Consider the following 19,982-nt stretch of genomic DNA (forward strand, 5'->3'; position numbering starts at 1 on the left):
CCCTACTTGACAGATTCAACTGTCTTTCGGGGCTGCATAGGTCAACAGCAAGCCGGGCTATTTAATGGTCAGGGGCTTAACCCGACCCGGGCTTCGAACTCATGACCTCTCGGTCAGTAGTGATTTATTGCAGCTGGTTACTAGCCAGCTGCGCCACAGCCCGGCCCAAACTGATATTGCCTAACATCCAAAAACAAACAATGCGCTTTTTCAATGACTGGCATCACTGGGTACCCAAGCTAGTATGCATAATAAAAGTGAAAATCTGTGTGCATTTGGCTGGGGTATCCACTTACACAGACGGGCCTCATCACATCACATGGAGGCCAAGAAGCATCACTGGAGGAAACTTTGGGTCAGCGTAACACTTGGTCCCGTCACCATGGTTAATCATTGGATCCCTTCCCACAATGTTATCCCGCTACCCCAGCTTCCTCCCGCATCCTCAGCAGCTTCTTCTATAGGGAGTCAGTTGTACACCTGACTCCTCAGGGCTCTGTGTCTCTGCGCTGCTGGCATGGAGCCCTGTTGAAAGTAACCCTGTGTCATCTGATGGGCTCCGGAGGATTCCATGCCGACAGCATGCTCAGAAATATCAATGCCTATGCAGAAAATAGTGATTTCTATAGATAAATTTCCACTTGTAAGCAAAAACACAACATAAATAAGCCCTGAATTATTAATATTATTAGAAAACTGCAGTTTTAAAACCTTTTGCAACAGAAGAATATTGCTAAATTACTTGTTTTTTTCAAGAAAAAAATTAGAAAAGAATCCCTCATCTAGTGAGGAATACTAGGAACTGCCGTTTAGGAACATCTGGAGGGCCACAAGATTTTTCACTCCTGATGTACACACTGTAGAAGGTAGCTCATACTAAGAACATAAAATACTGGGAAGCATGCCTTATTTCTGAGTAAACATGGCATAGGATGGCAATCAAAAGCTGTAATATCATTTATTTTGAATAAAACCATACAATTTGTGGTGTTGTTTTTTGAGTGTAGAACTCGGATTCTGGAGGCCAGGGTTGAAATCCTCACTTGACCTGAAAACACTCTGGGTGACTTTGGGCAAAGCACACTAATTCAGCTTCAGAGAAAGGCAATGACAAACCTCCTCTGAACAAAACTTGTTAAGAAAAAACCCATGATGGGTTCACTGGAGGGTTGGAATAAGTCAGAAACAACTTGAAGGCATGCAACATGCATAAAAGTCAATACAACACACTTCTGAGTAAACATGCATCTCATTGAACTAATATGTCACACATTCATACAGATATTTTTGTAGTTACATAGGGCTTCTATGCCTCAGTTTAGTTCAAGCTATTGTTATTCTTTGTCTTCAAGTTGTTTCTAGCTTCTGGTGGCCCTAAAGAGAACTTATTATGTGGTTGTTGGCAAGCTTTGCTCAAAGAGACTTTGTCTTTGCCTTTCTCTGAAGCTAAGAGTATGATTTGCCGAAGTCTTCCAGTGGTTTCCATAGCTGAGGAACAATTCAAACCCTTTTCTCAAGAGTCATAGTTCAACAGTCAAATCACTACACCATGCTGGCTCCTTCCTGCAAGTTATATCTGTTTAATTATTTTGCTGGAGACCTGATACAGATGAATGACCTCATATGACCAGCATACCATAGTTACTCCATTCTGTGGTGATAAAAGCCTTATATGAAAAAGAACACCCTATCAAAGGTACCAAAAATAAACCCATCTATTCCATGCCAAGAACCATTTTTATGTTTGATCTCCAGCTGTGTCTCTGTCCTGAAATTATGTGATTTGATTTATTTACCCTTCAAAGCTAAAAGGTAACTTCAAAGTTAAATGCTATGTGTTATTGTACAAGGGCTACTGTGCTCAAGATAGGTATTTCGTAAACAAAGTTCTGTATTTACATATTGAACATTACCAGTGGGAACACGGCTCACTTATACTTAGAGTAATCCTTCTGAAATCAATGAGATTTAAAGGGTGAAGAGTACAGAGCCCTCAGGTTTTAGTAGGTCTACTCCAACTGCTATATATACTCATGTATGGGTTGACCTCATATATCAATCGACAGCAGATTTTGAGATTCAAATTATGGATTTTAATATACCCATGGATAAGTCAAGGCCATTTTCTTGCATAGGTATTTTAAAAAGACAGAAATAGCACCATGGCAGGCGAAGAAGAGGGGGTTGGTGCTTTTTGTAGATTCACCAGGATGGACCCATTATATCAAGATGGTTCCTTTTTAATAAGAATTAAGATACTGTAATTACCCATGGACACATTGACCCAATTTTTGTGTCAATTTTTTGATTAAAATTTCTAGACATATATATGACTATATACAGCATGTCTAATTCTGGATCTGTCACACAAGGGTCTTGTCTCCCCAAATGTCTAACAAATCTAGAACTGTTGGTATGTTTGGTATGTAAAGATAAATTACTCTTACAGTGGACATAATAATATGTGTTTACTCTAATTTTCTGTACCCTGTGTGAAAGTTTCTATAACACTGACCTGACTTTAAAAACAAGTCATTTTAGCCTTAGTGGCAAAACAGCCACAAAGGATGAACAAAGGATGGCTTTCACTTCTCCTGAGAACAGCCCGCTTCTCAACTGATTTACATTTAAAATTCTGAATATGGCTTCCTTGGAATTGTTAGGACCATTCCTAACTGCTTCACTTCAGAACAATTTTTTTAAAAAAAACTGCAATGAGGGCAAATAGATAAACTTGAGAAGATCTTGACAATTAAGATAAGAAAGGGAATTGGAATGCTAAATATATGAACAGCTTATGAAAATAAGAGATCAATTTAACAAGAAAAAGAAAAGACAGTGTTATCTAGGCACTTGTTATGCTTTGGTTGTAAGGCTAACAGGAGAAAGGACTCGTGCATGTCAAAGAGTATCGTTGAAATAAGAGGTCACCGATTCCCAGTCAGGACAAAAAAAACACTGAAGTGTTCAGGTTGGTCATTTGAAAGAAAAGTCTAAATGATAAGGGGTGAAGCATTAATGCAATGTGACCCCACTTTAACCGCCTTGGGTGAATGCTATGAAATCATGAGCATTGTGGCACTATTTTGCAGAGAAGCTTAAAGAACTACAAATTCCATAGCTTTGAGTCATGGCAGTTAAAGTAGTGCCAGACTGCATTAATTCTACAATGTAGACTGTAAATGCATCCCAAAGAAGGAAATGTGAACAGGAAGCAGTCAGGAAATGGGCAACAACATGTATTTATTTAATACATTTAGAAGTTACTTGTCCAGAAAATCATGCAAACATGGCTTACTTTCAACAATACATCCTGAAATGTATATGCATGTATAAGTCTAGAAATTTTGGTTAAAAATTGGGTCTACATATCAATGGATCAGTGTGATAACTGTACCATAACTCACAGGAGGCCTCGATGGGAGGGCGATGCTTCCCCCATGTGATGGGGAAATGTCACTGAGAGGGAGCTATGTGCAGGGCCACAGATTCACCCTGCAGCCCCTCTCTTTTCTCCCAGATGCCAGGCAATGTGGGATCCCAAGTCATTTCTGACCTAGGATGACCCTCAGGCAAATCTATTGCAGGGTTTTCTGAGGCTGAGAGTATGTGACTTGCCTAAGGTCGGTTCATGGTTTCCATGGCTGAGCGGGGAATTGAACCCTGATCAGGCATGTAGCCGGGGGGGAGGGGGAGGCTTAAGGGGCTTCAGCCCCCCCCCCCCCCCCCGAAATTCTCAGAGTGGTCCACGAGAAGGCCTTACATTTATTATTTAAATTGCTATGTTTATTCATATCATGATCTGATCACCATGCTCAATATATCCCATATGCATGGGGGTATTGGGATAACAATACAAAAGGTTTGCTAGGGTAGATCCTCTCCCACCCAGACTCAGCCCCCCCCCCCCCCCCCCGAATCAAAATCCTGGCTACAGGCCTGACCTTGATCTTCAGAATTGTCATCCCAGTGCTCAAACCACTCCATCATGCTGATGCTTTGATCAGCTGCTAACATACTTTAATATTACCTCCCCTTACTCCTAATAACAAGACTTTGTTGCTTTTCATTTTTATGTGTGTGTGTCAGGTCAGGCAGAGAGTGAAGGAAAATAATAAACTTGAACATATATGTCTATATACACCCACTTTCATCTGCTAGTGTCAGGGACAGGTGATCTACCATGGAACATCTAGATTGAGACTTTAGAAACAAGAAGGAAAACTTATTTTAAGGTAGGACAGGAACAGTGGAGTCGTTCAAGTTGTGCTCTTCCAGTCCAAAAAACTGCAGAATTTCACTCAAGTTCATTGTCTATGGACAAGTGAGTAGTTGGGCATTGTTTTGTTTTAGGAATAACATGATACTAAAATTAAGAAAATAAGATCCATTTGTGATAGACACCCTGGAGGGTTTTGAAATGACTATGGAATAGCAGCTTTCTTTATAAGAGAGAAAGGGCTTCTTTTTTTAATATAGGTTGAAAGGAAGACAATGAAGAAGACTCCTGCTTCACAAGACAAGACAGCTGCTCCACCTCAAAAGGTAAGACACAGAGAAAGTGGTTTGAGTGGAAGATATATATTTTTGTCAAAGGCTTTCATGGCCGGAATCATCAGGGTGTTGTGTGATTTCTGGGCTGGATGGTCGTGTTCTAACAACATTTCCTGATGTTTTGCCAGCATCTGTGACTGGCATCACTATGAAGATGCCAGCTACAGATGCAGGTCAAATGTCAAAAGAAAATGTTACTAAAACACGGTAATACAGCCCAGAAACTACACAACACACAATATATGTTTTGTTGCAAGGAGGAAAGTTGGGTCAGAAAGTACAGAAAAAGCAGTAAGGGATATGTTATATGTCTTTCCTTCTGTCTATGGTTGGATCCCGATTAAGTAATTTGTATTTGGTTCCTCCTGGTGATGTTGATGAAACTTAGGTTAAACCTCTCATTGATTTCAGTGGAATCCAAATTTAAGCACTTCACTGTGACTTTTAACCCAGTATTTCTAGGGGTGAAATTTTAATTGAAGAGGAAGGTAAACTCCACAGAATATATGAGAATTCCACATTTAATGTATTATAACAATCCAGGACTATGCAATGAAGCATGGACTAGAAATATCAACAAAGGCAATAACATTGAACCCATTTGCCACATCACACAAATATTAAGATAGAAGGGTCATTTAGCCTTAAGCCTCCTTTCCCAGTGATTGAATTTTGCTAAGCATCTATATTAGTTTCAATTAACATAAACATGCAATGATTAAACAGTGAGACTACAAAACAACACTTCAGACTGTGCCTATGTTTAAATAATTAGGTAGATCTCCTATGAATTGTACCTTTGCCTTAGATCTTCATAGTCTTGTAGGGTTCTTGGACAACCCTGATGCTTGCAGAATCAATACCCTTGTACCTAGAATGGTTTTGCCCAGTTTCACAGTTTCCAGATATACAGTAAAGCATTGCTTCCAACATTACCAAGCTATAGCCGTGACTGCACTACCCAATGTTACGCATTATAGTCCACCATATTGGAAGACATTGGACCTCAGAAAGGTAGGGTAAAGGGACTTAGATTTTTATCACACGTGGAAATTCACCCATCGTACAACACTTTCACCACAGTTCAGAGACAGAGTCAGCCAGATCCCATCAAATGACGTAGAGCTACTTCTGGTGGGGCTCCATCCCCAAACTGTGGTGGAAGTATCATACGAAGGAGCCACGAGTACACAAGAGGCTTCCTGAATTCTTGACAGGAATAGGTTGAATGTGGGGAGAAGCCAGACAGTGACTCTTTCCCCCATGTGATGGGGAAGGTGGTGATGCGGGGCATGGGTGACCGATTCCCTCGCTGCCACATGGTTTCACCATGCTTCCTAGCTAATCCCCCATCATCCGTGTTGGGTGACTGAATGTGATGAGGTCCTTAGTCTTTGCACTGATTAAATAAGATCTTATTAGATTTAACTTTGGATTAATTAGAACATATATATTATTATTTTGATCAATATAGCAGTTGTATGTTTTAATCAATTAGTAGTATTTATTATATCATTGCTTTTGCGGTAGTCACACAATTACTTTGGTTAGTATACTATACCGTTGTCCTGCAGTGTGTTTTGTATTTCATAATAACACATCATCCAGTGTGACCTGCCTAAGGTCACCTCATAGTTGCCATGGCTGAGCGAGGAATTGAACCCTGGCCTCCAGACTTGTCATCCTAATGCTCAAACCACTGCATTATGCTGCGTCTATAGCAAGCCTTTGGCAATACATTGATATTACCTAGAAAGACATATGGCCTAAGCATTGAATAAACCACAACTTTTGTTGTAAAGCACGTTGGGGGTCTTTTTCAAAAGGGGAATATATTTTCAAAGTAAAATAAAATATTACAGGACTTTGACTGATGCTTTGCAATTTTGTGGGTGTGTGTGTGTCAGGAAACAGCAGAGATAAAAGCAAAATAATAAATATAAACATATATGTTTAGGTGCACCCTTTCAACTGCTAGTGTCAGGGACAGGCGATCAACCATGGTATATATAAATTGACCCAGTCAAAGTCTTAAAAAACAAGAAGGAAAGTTTATTTAAAGGTAGCACAGGAACAGTGGAGTGGTTCGGGTTTTGCACTTGCGTCCAAAGTGCCGCAGAATTTCCACCCTTTAAGTTCATTCCATTTATCGTATGGCCAAGCAAGTAGTTGGACATTGTTTTATTTTAAGAACAACATGATACTAAAATTAAGAAAATAAGATCAATTTGTGATAGACACCCTGAAGGATTTTTAAAAGAACATAGGACAGCAACTTTCTTTAAAAGGAGAGACAAAGGGTTTCCTTTTTTTATAGGCGTCTGTAAAGTCAATGGAGAAGACTCCTTCACAAGACAAGAGAGCTGCTCCACCTCAACAGGTAAGACACAGGCTTGAGTGAAAGATATATATTTTTGTCAAAGGCTTTCATGGCTGGAATCACTGGTGTGTTGTGAAGATGCCTGCTACAGATGTAGGTGAAATGTCAGGAGAAAATGTTGCGAAAACACGGAAACCACATAACACATAATATATATTTTTGTTGCAAGGAGGAAAGTTGTGATCAGAAATTACAGAAAAAGCAGTAATGAACATGTTATCCGCTCGTCCTTCTGTCTATGATTGGATCCGGATTAAGTAATTTGCATTTGGTTCCTCCTGGTGAAGTCAATGAGACCTGGGTTAAATATCTCTGGTTATGAGTGAACTACAACTCCCAGAAAAGGAAGGTCAGTTTCCCCAAATCCCTCCAGCAATCAAATTTCAGCATATTAGGTATGTGTGCCAAGTTTGGTCCAGATCCATCGGTGTTTGGGTTCACAGTACTCTCTGGATATAGGTGAACTACAACTCCTATAAATCAAGGTGAATTTTCTCCAAAAGACCTTCAGTATTTTTGTTGGTCACAGTGGTTCTGTGTACCAAATTAGTTCCAAGTCCATTGTTGGTGGAGTTCAGAATGCTCTTAGATTGCAGGTGAACTATACATCCTAGTACCTACAACTCCTATAAATCATGGTGAATTCTCCCCAGACCTCTCTAGTATCTTCAGTTGCTGATCAATTCTTCTGCTGTGTGCCATAGAAAAGAATAAGAAACAATTAAGGGAGAGACAGTGACTGGAGTCAGGCAAATTCCACACCAATTGAGAGAGTAAGGAACACTGGGGTGTTTGTGGTGGAGGAAAAACACAAAATCTAGGATGAAATTGTTCCCGTATGAAAGCCTTCACTTGGGTGGTGGGGAGTGTTGTGTTTGTGGAGGACATGGGCAGTTCTCTTGTACATGTTCATGGTGCTCATTATAAGCTGCAATGTCATTGGAGAGAGGGCCATTAGTATCTTCTGAGCAGTGGGAGCTATAGCTGTTGCTGGAGGCAGGAGCTTGTTTGTGTAAATGGATAGTCCAGCCACACACATACATACAGTATTTTCACTTTTATTATGTGTATAGAATATGCAAGTATTCCAGAATCGGGGCGGGGGAATCAGAAATACATTTGTTCCCAGACACTTGGGAGAAGGGATACTCAACCAGTCTTTTATATTATACATTGAAGGCAGTGAAGTCACTTTAACTTCCTCAACTCCCATTCTAAGGATGGCTGGGATTTCTTGTTTGGTGAAATGCTTCGAATTCTCCACTAGAGAGAGACCCAGCCTACTTCCAGAGCTAACGCACTAGAGGTGCACCTACTACACTGTAAAAAGCATGAAGTTTGACACCACTTGAACTGCCAGGACTCAGTGCTATGGAATCAGGGCAGCTGCCCTTTGGTGAGGCACCGGTCTCCTTGGGCAAAGAAGGCTAGACTTTGACATGATTCAAGTGGGAGTTCAAGTGGGGTCAACTTGCATCCATTCTTATGGTGTAGATCAGGGTTCCTCAAGGGACAGTTCAGGCTCCCTCTGACTGTTGGAGAGCCAGACTATGATGTGAAAAAAACAAAAACTAATCCCTAGGCACACTGCACATATCTTATTTGTAGTGCAGAAAAAAATGAGTCTAAAGTTGGGCTCAGGCATGGACAAGTGTAGATCAGGCATGACAAACTTCAGCCTTCCAGCTGTTTTGGACTTCAACTCCCACAATCCCTAACAGCCTATTAGCTGTTGAAGGCTTTCATGGCCGGAATCACTGGGTTGCTGTGAGGTTTTTGGGCTGTATGGCCATGTTCCAGAAGCATTCTCTCCTGACGTTTCGCCCACATGTATGGCAGGGCATCCTCAGAGGTTGTGAGGTCTGATGGAAAAACTATGCAAGTGGGGTCCAGAGTGGGAGAAAGAACTCTTGTCTGCTTGAGGCAAGTATGAATGGTACAATTAGCCATCTTGATTAGCAATGAATGGCTTTTGCAGCTTCAAACTCTAACTGATTCTTGCCTGGGCTATCCTTTGTTGGAAGGTGTTAGCTGGCACTGATTGTTTAATGCCTGGAATTCCCGTTTTCAGAGTAGTGGTTTTTTATTTACTGTCCCGATTTTAGAGTTTTTAAATACTAGTAGCTGGATTTTGTTCGTTTTCGTGGTTTAGCTCCCTTCAGTTGAAATTGTCCACATGCTTGTGGATTTCAACTCTGTGTAGTCTGTCATAGTGGTTGTTAGATTGGTCCAGTATGTCTGTGTTCTCAAATAATACTCTGTGTCCAGATTGGTTCATGAAGTGCTCTGCTATGGCTGACTTCTCTGGTTGAGTTAGCCTGCAGTGCCTTTCCTGTTCCTTGATTGGTGTCTGGGCAATGCTGCCTGGTGGTCCCTATGTAGACTTGTCCACAGCTGCATGGTATACGGTAGGCGAGTGGTTCTCAGCCCACAGGTTGTTTTGCTGCTCAAGGATATTAAATATGGGATTTTGGAGACAATTTGTTTGTTGTAGGCAGGCAGACATGGCTGAGATAGGATCAGAAGTATATCCCCACTTTCCCCCTCTGAAACTTGTTTGCACTGTTTATTGCAGTGCTTCTCAACCTGTGGGTCCTCAGGTGTTTTGCCCTACAACTCCCAGAAATCCCAGCCAGTTTAACAGCTGTTGGGATTTCCGGGGGAGCCCCTGATGGCGCAGTGGGTTAAACCACTGAGCTCCTGAACTTGATGGAAAGGTTGGTAGTTTGAATCCATGGAGCTGGGTGAGCTCCTGCTGTTAGCCCCAGCTTCTGCCATCCTAGCAGTTCGAAAACATGCCAATGTGAGTAGATCAATAGGTACAGATTTGGCGGGAAGGTAATGGCACTCCATGCGGTCATGCCGGCTACATGACCTAGGAGGTGTCTACGGACAATACCGGCTTTTGGGCTTAGAAATGGAGATGAGCACCAACCCTCAGAGTAAGACATAACTAGACTTAATGTCAGGGGAAAACTTTTACCTGTACCTAATATTTCTGGGAGTTGAAGGCCAACACATCTGGGGACCCACAGGTTGAGAAACACTGCGGTAGGCTCCTGTTGTTAGGAACTGTGGAAGTTGAAGTCCAAAACACTTGAAGAAGGGCCGAAGTTGGCCCATGCCTGCCTGGTGTAGCCTAGATGGGTCTCCTCCTCGCCGCGCTGAAGCCTCGGGAAAAGAGGGAGGAGAAAGCAGCGTTTCATCACCACTTCAAGGTTCCGAGCGGGCTTATAAAACGCCCGGCTGAGGCTTTGTTTCCTTCCCATTCAGGCTCCTCCTCGGAAGGCTCGGGTCGCACCTGAGCGCGATTCGGCTCCAACGGGGAAGATGGGGGTCCAGCCCGACAGCGGCGACAAGCCCCCCCGCTTCAAGGCCTGCTCCGGGGGCATCTTCTGCAACATTAAGGTAAAGGCGGCGGGGGTCTTTCATTCCAGCTTCCACCGGATTTCCAAAGCATTTGTAAAAAAAAAAAAGCGAAAAGTTCCCCAAGTCGAAAAGTTGGTCTGGGAGCGACTTCTACGCATAGACTCCTCTGCATGCTGGGGAGAGAGAGCTATCCCATAGTATTATGATTATGATTACAGTAGAGTCTCACTTATCCAACATAAACGGGCCGGCAGAACGTTGGATAAGCGAATATGTTGGATAATAAGGAGAGATTAAGGAGAAGCCTATTAAACATCAAATTAGGTTATGATTTTACGAATTTCGCACCAAAATATCATGATATATTGAAAACATTGACTACAAAATGCATTGGATAATCCAGAATAAGCGAGTGTTGGATAAGTGAGACTCTACTGTAGTTGTTGGATTCTATTCCAATACTTGTATGTTGTGGATTTTAAACTGCACTGTGTTTTGTTTTCATGTGTGTCTCAAGCCCCTTCCACACACCCCTATATCCCAGAATATCAAGGCAGAAAATCCCATAATATCTGCTTTGAACTGTGTTGTCTGAGTCCACACTGCCATATATTCCAGTTCAAAGCAGATCATGTGGGATTTTCTGCCTTGATATTTTGGGTTATATGGCTGTGTGGAAGGACCCTCAACTTAGAGATAAAAGCAGGATACAAATAAATATAAGTACTGTAGTGTAACAGCTGAAGGATTTCATGGCCAGGATCACTGGGTTGCTGTGAGTTTTCCAGGCTGTATGGCCATATTCAAGAAGCATTCTCTCCTCACGTTTCGCCCACATCTGTGGCAGGCATCCTCAGAGGTTGTGAGGTCTGTTGGAAACTATGCAAGTGGAGTTTATATATCTGTGGAATGTTCAGGGAGGGAGGAAGCCTGGCTGTTCCTGCCTGGGGGAATCCTTTATTGGGAAAAAACTCTAAAATCAGAATAGTAAATAAAGAACTACTGTACACTCAAAAACACGGGAATTCCAGACAAGAAACAATCAGGTCCAATTAACACCTCCCAACAAAGGATTCCCCCAGGCAGGAAACAGCCAGGTTTTGAAGCTGCCAGGTTAGTCAATGCTAATCAAGGTGGCCAATTGAAAAATTCACTCTTGTCTCAGATAGACAAGAGTTCTTTCTCCCTCCCTGAATATTCCACAGATATATAAACCCTACTTGCTTAGTTCCCAACACCTCATAACCTCTGAGAATGTCTGCCATAGATGTGGGAAAAACATCAGGAGAGAATGCTTCTGGAACATAGCCATACAACCCAGAAAGCTCACAGCAATCCAATATAAATAGCAATTTATTTTCTGGAAATATCAGTGGGCTTACTGAGAATTAAAGGAAGTTAACACCTCTCCCAGGAGATGTAGTTTGCTATGCCTCCAGAACTCTTTGGCAGACAAAGCTAAACTTCTCCAAATCCCAACTCTCACGATTCCCTAGGCTTGAAGCATGGCAGCTATAGTGGCATCAAACTGCGTTCGTTTGACAGTGTAGATACACCCACTTTGCATGTGCAACTCATTCTCAACTTCTGGACAAATCTCAGTGCTGAATGTTTAAATGTTGCATTTTACATGGAAGTAAAGTTTATTGAAACCAGGAAGATTTATATTGGAGTAAACAGGAGCACACTTGGGTGTAGAAAACTGCAATGTTGTGTTTTGTTTCCTAGGAGTAGGTTTCCTAAGAGCAGTGGGATATCTCTCTGACTGAGTCCCTTGGTAAAAAGCAAAATATAAATCAGACAATTTTTTAAATAACAAATAGGCAAATAGTGGATACTTTGCTGTGAATTATGGAACACACTCAGGGTGCATCTACCTGTAGAATTAATGCAGTTTGACACCACTTGGACTATGATGTATAGAGACTATAGAATCTAGGGATTTATAGTTTGGTAAGGCACCAGCACTTTTTGGGAGAGAAGGCTTTTAAGACCCTGTAAAACTACAATTCCCATGATTCCATTGCACCGAGCCAGGGCAGTTAAAGTGGCATCAAACTGCATTAATTCTACAGTGTAAATGTTCCCTTACTTTAGGTTACAGTGTTGAATACTGTCAGATATTCTTATATTTGTTCCAGAAATCCTCATGAGTAAATCCAGGTTTATCTATTGACTCGCTCTGATTCACAGTTTGGTTAACCTGGAATACCTGAATATAAATAAACTGGAAGAGGTTGAAGTCCAAGGACAATGTTTTAATTGGATGTTGATTCTTCTGTCTGTGAGCCAACTACTGTGCTGGCATAAATTAGCTTTTTCCCCTTCCTTTGGAGTAGAAGCGGCCCTAACGTGTGTCATCTGGAAAGCGGGTTCTCTAAGTGGTTGCAGTTTGCCCGGGGCTCTTTGAGGAACATCTGCATCCTTTGAACATGTGTGTGTTCTGTCTTCTGTGTGAATAATGATGACAAAGGAGCAGCTTTTGGTTCTCTTGCTGACAGAAGAATGTCCAAAGTGCTAAAGGATGCTGGCTTGGCACAATGCAACTCGCTTTTGCAATAGATTTATCCGGGGAAGAAACTGAGAGCAGTGAATGACCACCAGCAAAGTTCAGAGAAAAGTTGTGGAACAGAAGGGAAGAAAAACAATGGCCATTACTAAAAGTGAAATGCCTGAGCCAAATTCAGCTCATTATACTGAATGAGTTGTTTGCACCTGTGTCTGTATATATCAGGGGTACAAACTTTGTTGCCCCCCAGGTAGTTATAGAACTGCAATTCCTAGTATTCCTCACCACTGGTTATGCTAGAATATTTTCCAGCCTTGATGTAGATAAGTGGTTTTCAAACGTTTCCAGGTATTTAGACCATTCCCCAGAAGCCCTACCTAGCTTGGCCAGTGGTCAGAAGTTCTGGAAGCTGAAGTCCAGAACAACTGAAGGAGCAAAGTTTGAGAACCACTAATGCTGGTAATGACTTTATTCCAGTTGATCATCCCAAATGTAGTACTATAGATTAACAACAAACAAATAGGTTGGTGTAAATGTGTGTAGGGAAGCCCCCAGTGGTGCAGCATGTTAAAGCGCTGATCTGCTGAATTTGTGGACCGAAAAATCACAAGTTCGAATCCAGGGAACGGAGTGAGAGCCCGCTCTTAGCCCCAGCTTCTGCCAACCTAACAGTTTGAAAACATGCAAATGTGAGTAGATCAATAGGTACTGCTCCAGCAGGAAGGTAATGGTGCTCCATGCAGTCATGCCAGCTGCATGACCTTGGAGGTTTCTACAGATAATGCTGGCTCTTTGGCTTAGAAATGCAGATGAGCACCAACTTCCAGAGTCGGACACGACTGGACTTAATGTCAGGCAAAAACCTTTACCTTTAAATGTGTGTACCTGTATGTGTAAATTCCTATTGTTTCAATAGGTCTCCTATTGGATTTAACCATTAAATACAAACTGGGAGGGGTCAGTCATGATCAGTACTGTGATGAGAATAATATTCTCTCCTTATACTGAGGTGTAGATAGTAGCTGGATTTTCATCAGAACTACAAAATGTGGGGAAATAGTTACATCCATTCATCCTAACATAGCTGCAGTCCAAACTCTGCTCTTGAAACACTTTTAAAAAGACACAAATGCAAAGCATGCTTTTTAATGTACTATGCAATTTAGTGCAGTCTTTCCAATTCGTTTATTGTCAAAAGAGCACAAAAGGTAAATCCAAATCTGTCTAAAGTTTCATAATCAACCAGCATAAAAGTTGGAAAAGCAAATGACTGATTCTGTACAATAAGGAGAAATGAAATTTGAAATTGTGAAAAAGTCCACGAAAATATATTATTCATTGTTAAGAAATTTAAACCGGATTAATATCAAATCAAAACAATGAGGGCCTTTTAAATTTTTTGCATAGGTTGTGTGCCAGCCCTCTGAGACAGTGTAGATGTATTGAAACCAATGAAACTTTGCTCAAAGGTGGGAAAAAATAGAATGATAGCGGGAAATCATATGAAGCTTCAAAGTGATGATAACAACCTATGGATCCTGCTTTTCTCACTTCCCCAGTACATGAATGAGGCAGAGATATTGCATAATAAATGCCTCATCCGAAAGTCCCTGAAGAGTCGGTGATTAAATCTTAGTATCATAGAATGATTGTAAATGGTTGTAAACTGTCTTGAGTCCAATGATGGAAGTGGGAAATAAATAAATAAAACGTGTGGCTATGGAAAACTGATCAGTCATGGAAACTGTCTGATTGTGATCAGTGCACAAATGTCTCACCCAGACATTTTTGCGAAGAACACATTAGTGGACACAGTTTTTTTCCAGTGATCCTCACTAACACATTCCGAAGCAGGCAGAGAGGTGGAAACCACTTGTTGACCACTATCATTATGTAACACTTTGTTGACACTCCTGACAGTAACACCACAGGGAAGAATTTATCAGCATTTCCACAATAAGTCTGAGTTTTCATGAGGCAGATCAGCCAGTTATAAGAGTTTGCCTCCTGTGGATTTACAGGAAACAAAGCCTCTGAACACACTCTGGAGAACAAAGTCCCTTGTCTTGAATTCTGGGTCATGAGCAAACACATAAGTCATGTCCCTCTCTTGCTGGCCCCTTGATCCAGGTATACTTATAATGCCACCTTGGTTGGTTTTTTCCATGGAGAAATACCTATGAACAGAGATGACTTGTGATGCCATCTTGGACAGAAAGGTGACATGGGTTTCTCATTGTTCCAGATAAAATGAATTTGGTGTAAAGTGATGCAAAGTGCCATGTTCTACATCACTGGTTCTCAACCTGTGGGTCCCCAGATGTTTTGGCCTTCAACTCCAAGAAATCCTAAGAGCTGGTAAACTGGCTGGGATTTCTGGGACCAAAACACCTGGAGAGCCACAGGTTGAGAACCACTGGTCTACGTGGAGTCATCCATATGAGATACACAGTGAATAACTTTAGTCATTTTTTGTGTGTGTCAGGAGTGACTTGAGAAACTGCAAGTTGCTTCTGGTGTGAGAGAATTGCCATCTGCAAGGACATTGCCCAGGGGATGCTCGGATGTTTGATCATCCTGTGGGAGACTTCTCTCGTGTCCATGCTAGAGCTGACAGATGGGAGCTCACCCTGTTCCCTGGATTCAAACTGCTGACCTGTGAGTCAGCAGTTCTATCAGCACAAAGGTTTAACCCACTGTGCCACCGGAGGCTCCTATCTCAGTCATGGGTTTCATGAAACCCATGTGATCCAGCACACTAAGCAAGGCTATTTGAGACAAGTTCCTTAAGTCAGTCTTCCTACAGATCCAGTATGGCTTCTGCTATGACAAGTTTATTGTTTACTTTGAAACTAATCAGTATAGATGAGTTTCCCACCCTGCTTCAAATTTGGCCTCAAAGGTCAAATGGAGAAATGTTGATTAGGGATTCAAATCTGGATCTCCACAATGCCGCTTCAGTACTCTAACTCAGGCATGGGCAATCTTCAGTCCTCCAGATGTTTTGGACTTCAACTCCAAGAAATCCCAGCTAATTTACCAGCTGAAGTTTGCCCATTCCTGCTCTAACTTCTATATTATACAGATGCTTTCATCTGCAGAAGTAGGAGAACCTATGACCTTCTAGATCAGCGGTTCCAACCTTTGGACCTCCAGTTGTTTTTGGACTTCAACTCCCAGAAATCCCAGCCAGTTTACCTGCTGGTAGGAATTGTGGGAGCTGAAGTCCAAAACACCTGAAGGACCAAAGGTTGGGGACCAGTGTTCTAGATATTTCTGGACTCTAGTTACCATCAGACATTGCCAATCCAGTTAGCAAGGAGATATGGTGGGAATAGATCAGCATCTGCTGGGCTACAGATGGCCTATCATGTTCTGTACTTATTAGATTGAAGGTATTGTAAATTGCTCGTAAGCATCATTAGAGGCTCATACTTATGTCAGTGTCATAGCAAGTGATGTTATCTATAGAATGAGGGAGGTGTTTTGTTTTATATACATGCTTTTTGACTTCTGATATCGGTAAGCATGCTGGGGAAACTATAGAAACATGTTGATATATCTCAAGGTATATTTTTATCTGCTTTGTGTTTGTGCAATTTTGGAAGAACAAATCTTTGGTTGCTTTTCCTTTGGTTATTCCTAATTTTTTTCTGATGTTGTTCTGGCTATTTATATTATTGTTTTCACATGCCACCTGTTGACTACAATCTGGAGAACAGTATTTCAGCAATTGTTTTTCCTTTACGATGACACATGAGCAATGCTCCCACGGAGCAGAGGGTCAGCAAACGCCACTGTATATAGCTCTACTTTGTTGTCTCTGTGCAATAGGTGGCTCAGTGCCAAGACCTTACCTGTGGAGTATGTGTTTACTGTCTCAGAAACTAAACATCCTGCACTAGTCTCCTAAGCACCACTAGCAGCTGCAGAGCATTGCTTCACTTCCAGTCCGAAGCAATTCTCTGTTGAACGAAGCTCCAAGCTCCGGTCTGTCAGCTCCTGATAATGGAGTTCCTGTTTGTTTTATGGCACAGCATTTACAAAGCACCTTTCTCAAAAGTTGTTCCAGAAATAACAAACATAGTCTTTTCAGATCAAGTACTTGATGCTGCATGTTTTTCCCTCTATCCCACCCCACTCTACCTATATTTTCTTCTTAACCTTACTGAATCTTAATCTTGTATGTGGGGGAGCTAGTGACTGAATCACTTTCACATGACTCCTGAGGTGTCAACTCAGTGAGTTTGTTTAGCTGGATTTGCTGATGGAAAATAAGAAACTAGTCTTCACTTATCATTGTGCTTAGATAGCTACAATCTGCACTGTGGAAAATTCATGACAGAAAGGTGGACAAGGCACAAAGAGCAGTGAGAGTGTGTTGCAGAACTGGCATCAGTGAATATTACACTAAGCCCCTTGCTTAGTGCAGGATCTCCAGCTAGAGCACCCCCCATAGATCGCCATCTAATCTATTTTTTAAAATGTCCAGAGAAGGAGACCATGCCAGCTCTCTAGGCAGTTGGTCCCATTGCTGAACAACCCTTATTATCAAGAAGTCCCTTCTATAATTCAAATGATTTAGCACTTTATTACATGGAGCTGCTATTCCACATGCATATGTTGTAAAATTTCATAAATACACTAGATAGTAGGTTTAGATTTGATAAGGGTGTTAAATATTGCATATAATTCCCTTTCTTCAAATTTTAACTTAAAAAAAAATTACCCAGGATAAAACTGTTGTTCTTTTGTGGCTTTAACATTTCTATAAAGCTACCCTTTCTAGTTGGAAAGCCTATAACTTCCATTATCCCTCACCATTGGCTATTTTGGCTATTGCTGATGGGAGTTATAGCAATAGCCAGGCTGGGGGTGGTTAGATGTTCTTTGCCTTGCTATTACTTGGATATGTGCTTGTTTTTAAGGGTGAAACAGGGAAAGCTGTTCAACGTCCTCAGAAGAGCAATAGTGGAAATAGTAAAATGAAACAGGCAACTGTTCATTGCCTTCTTGTTGGGCAGAAAAGAAGATTTGGATTGGGTCAGAATTTGGAGGGATGGCAACTTGGAGGGAGGAGGGGCAGGTTCATGTGTTCAAATGAATTCCCTGAAATAGAAATGGTGTAGAAGAGTGCAGGTAGTCCCCAAGTTACAGACATCCGACTTACAAATGACTCATAGTTAAGAACAGGGGTGAGACAACAGAAAATGAGAGAAATCTACCCCTCAGAAGGTAAATTCCTTCCTGAAAGTGATCGTGGGGAAAAGGGGTCTCCACTGGAGCTTTCTCACCAATCCTCGTTTCCACAAGCCACGTTTTACAAAACCCAATTATCACAGGGACAGAAGGTGAGGTGGAATATTCTGAACAGGGACACAGACAGCAAAACAAACAATACAGGGGTGTTAACCCTTCACTGTGCTATCCAAAGCAATCTATCTGGCTGGAGTTACACTTAAAAATGTACCTGTTCTGAGTTACAAACAAATTGAACTTAAGAACAAGCCTACAGAACCTATCTTGCTTGTAACTTGGGGACAGAATTGGATGGTTGCTGTACCCATTTGAGACAAGTGCATGAGTACTGCTTATTTGGTTACCTATGGTGACTGAACATCACTTTGGGACAGAAGTGGGGTATTGGGAGTGCAATCTGTAGGAAGAGAATTGATTGATTTTTGTGTTGCTTTAGCCCTAATGTGGATTGGATATGCAAAGCAGATAGGTGCTATAAAGTTCTGTGGATTTCCTGGCAAGGATAACAAACTCATGTTCTTTGCTCAAAATGTGATGCCCTTGTACTACAAAAGCAATTCCATCTATTTCAGTGAAAGTCACATAACATGCAAATTCAGGAGGTAACATAAAGAGGGGAACCGGAATGAGATCTGATATTAAGTCTTTCTAGTCTCCAGGCATGTGCCCTAACCAATAAAGCTGCTTCTTATGCCATTCCTTGGATTGTATGCATTTCAGTCCAGTTTCTTTCATGTCTATAAATGTCAACCTTTGCTTAGAGCAAATGCGTTGCAATTTGAAGGATGTTGCAAGACCCTATTGTGCTTGCCCTCTTTACCTGACTGGGGAAACACCAGTAGGAAAACAAGTGACTTGTGTCAATAGTGACTTGTGTGTAATTGAGTCAGGACCTGACATGTGTTTGGCTTGGCAGCAGTGTCAAGACAGGTGGGGAGGCCATTTCGAGGAGCAAAGGTCACTACAAATGAGAGAAGAACCCTACCTTTCCTTTGCCAATAGTAGCTGAACAGAAAAGATAGCTGAAATTGTATGTGTTATGTACATAAAGAAGGGCTAGTTCATTTGGCACCCTATATATTTATGTATAAGTCTAGAAATTTTAGTCAAAAAATCAACCCCAAAACTTGGGTTGACTTATCTGTGGGTCAGCATATTACTGTACCTTAATTCTTATCACCAAAAAGAAGCCACCCACTTTTCTGAATAGAGTGGCATAAAGCAAGAGCTTAGTCTATCCTGAGATAGACTAAAAGAAGCACGGCCTTTTCTACTCTCTCTGCCATGATGCATCTTCTAGATTTTTTGAATGCCTTGATGCGGAAATGGCAACAGCCAAAGGTAGTTGGTTCAATGAGGTGTCATTGGTGCTTCCACCTCTCCATGGAATAACTCTCAACTTATCCATGGGTCATATCAAAATCCATAATTTTGACCTCAGTACCTACTTGATTTAACATAAGGTTGACTTATACAGAGGTATATATGGTACTTTGTAGATATAATTCCATTCAATACTGTAAACTGTCCTGGTTTGGTGGCAGCCCATGATAATTTAAGTTGTCCTGGAACCTCTGAAAGTTACATTTCACCCAAAGATCAGTGTGTCGTACTCTCCTGTGAGTCTAGGATTGCTGTGTCATTGCAGCCCAACATTATGAACTCTTGAGAGAGAAAGTATTGATGAACTCAATGAATCTTCTTAGGAAAATTGCATAAGTTTGCTATGTTGTTAGTCATGTTGCTGTTGTGTGCCCTCAAGCTGTTGCCGACTCATGGTGACCCTAAGTTGAGCTTCTCAAGGGATTTTCTTTGTGTTCAAAAGGGGTTTCCATTACTATCTCCTCTGAGGCTGGGAGAGTGTGATTTGCCCAAGGTCACCCAGTGGCTTTCTGTTCTTGAATGGAAATT

At 41.5% G+C, this 19,982-nt stretch overlaps 1 protein-coding gene across 1 annotated transcript in view; it reads left to right on the forward strand.

The window, feature by feature from the left end:
• The first annotated feature begins 4,479 nt into the window (after positions 1-4,479).
• slco2a1 (solute carrier organic anion transporter family member 2A1) overlaps positions 4,480-19,982 on the forward strand; it is a 75,123-nt gene continuing 59,620 nt past the window's right edge. Inside the window, exons 1-3 of the mRNA XM_008106364.3 lie at positions 4,480-4,545; positions 6,872-6,934; positions 10,208-10,342. Of these exons, the coding sequence (XP_008104571.3) occupies positions 4,495-4,545; positions 6,872-6,934; positions 10,208-10,342 (249 nt within the window). The 5' untranslated portion in view covers positions 4,480-4,494. The remainder of the gene's footprint in view (positions 4,546-6,871; positions 6,935-10,207; positions 10,343-19,982) is intronic.

The sequence above is a fragment of the Anolis carolinensis genome, chromosome 3 (assembly GCF_035594765.1).
Source record: "Anolis carolinensis isolate JA03-04 chromosome 3, rAnoCar3.1.pri, whole genome shotgun sequence".
NCBI classification, from domain to species: Eukaryota; Metazoa; Chordata; class Lepidosauria; order Squamata; family Dactyloidae; genus Anolis; species Anolis carolinensis.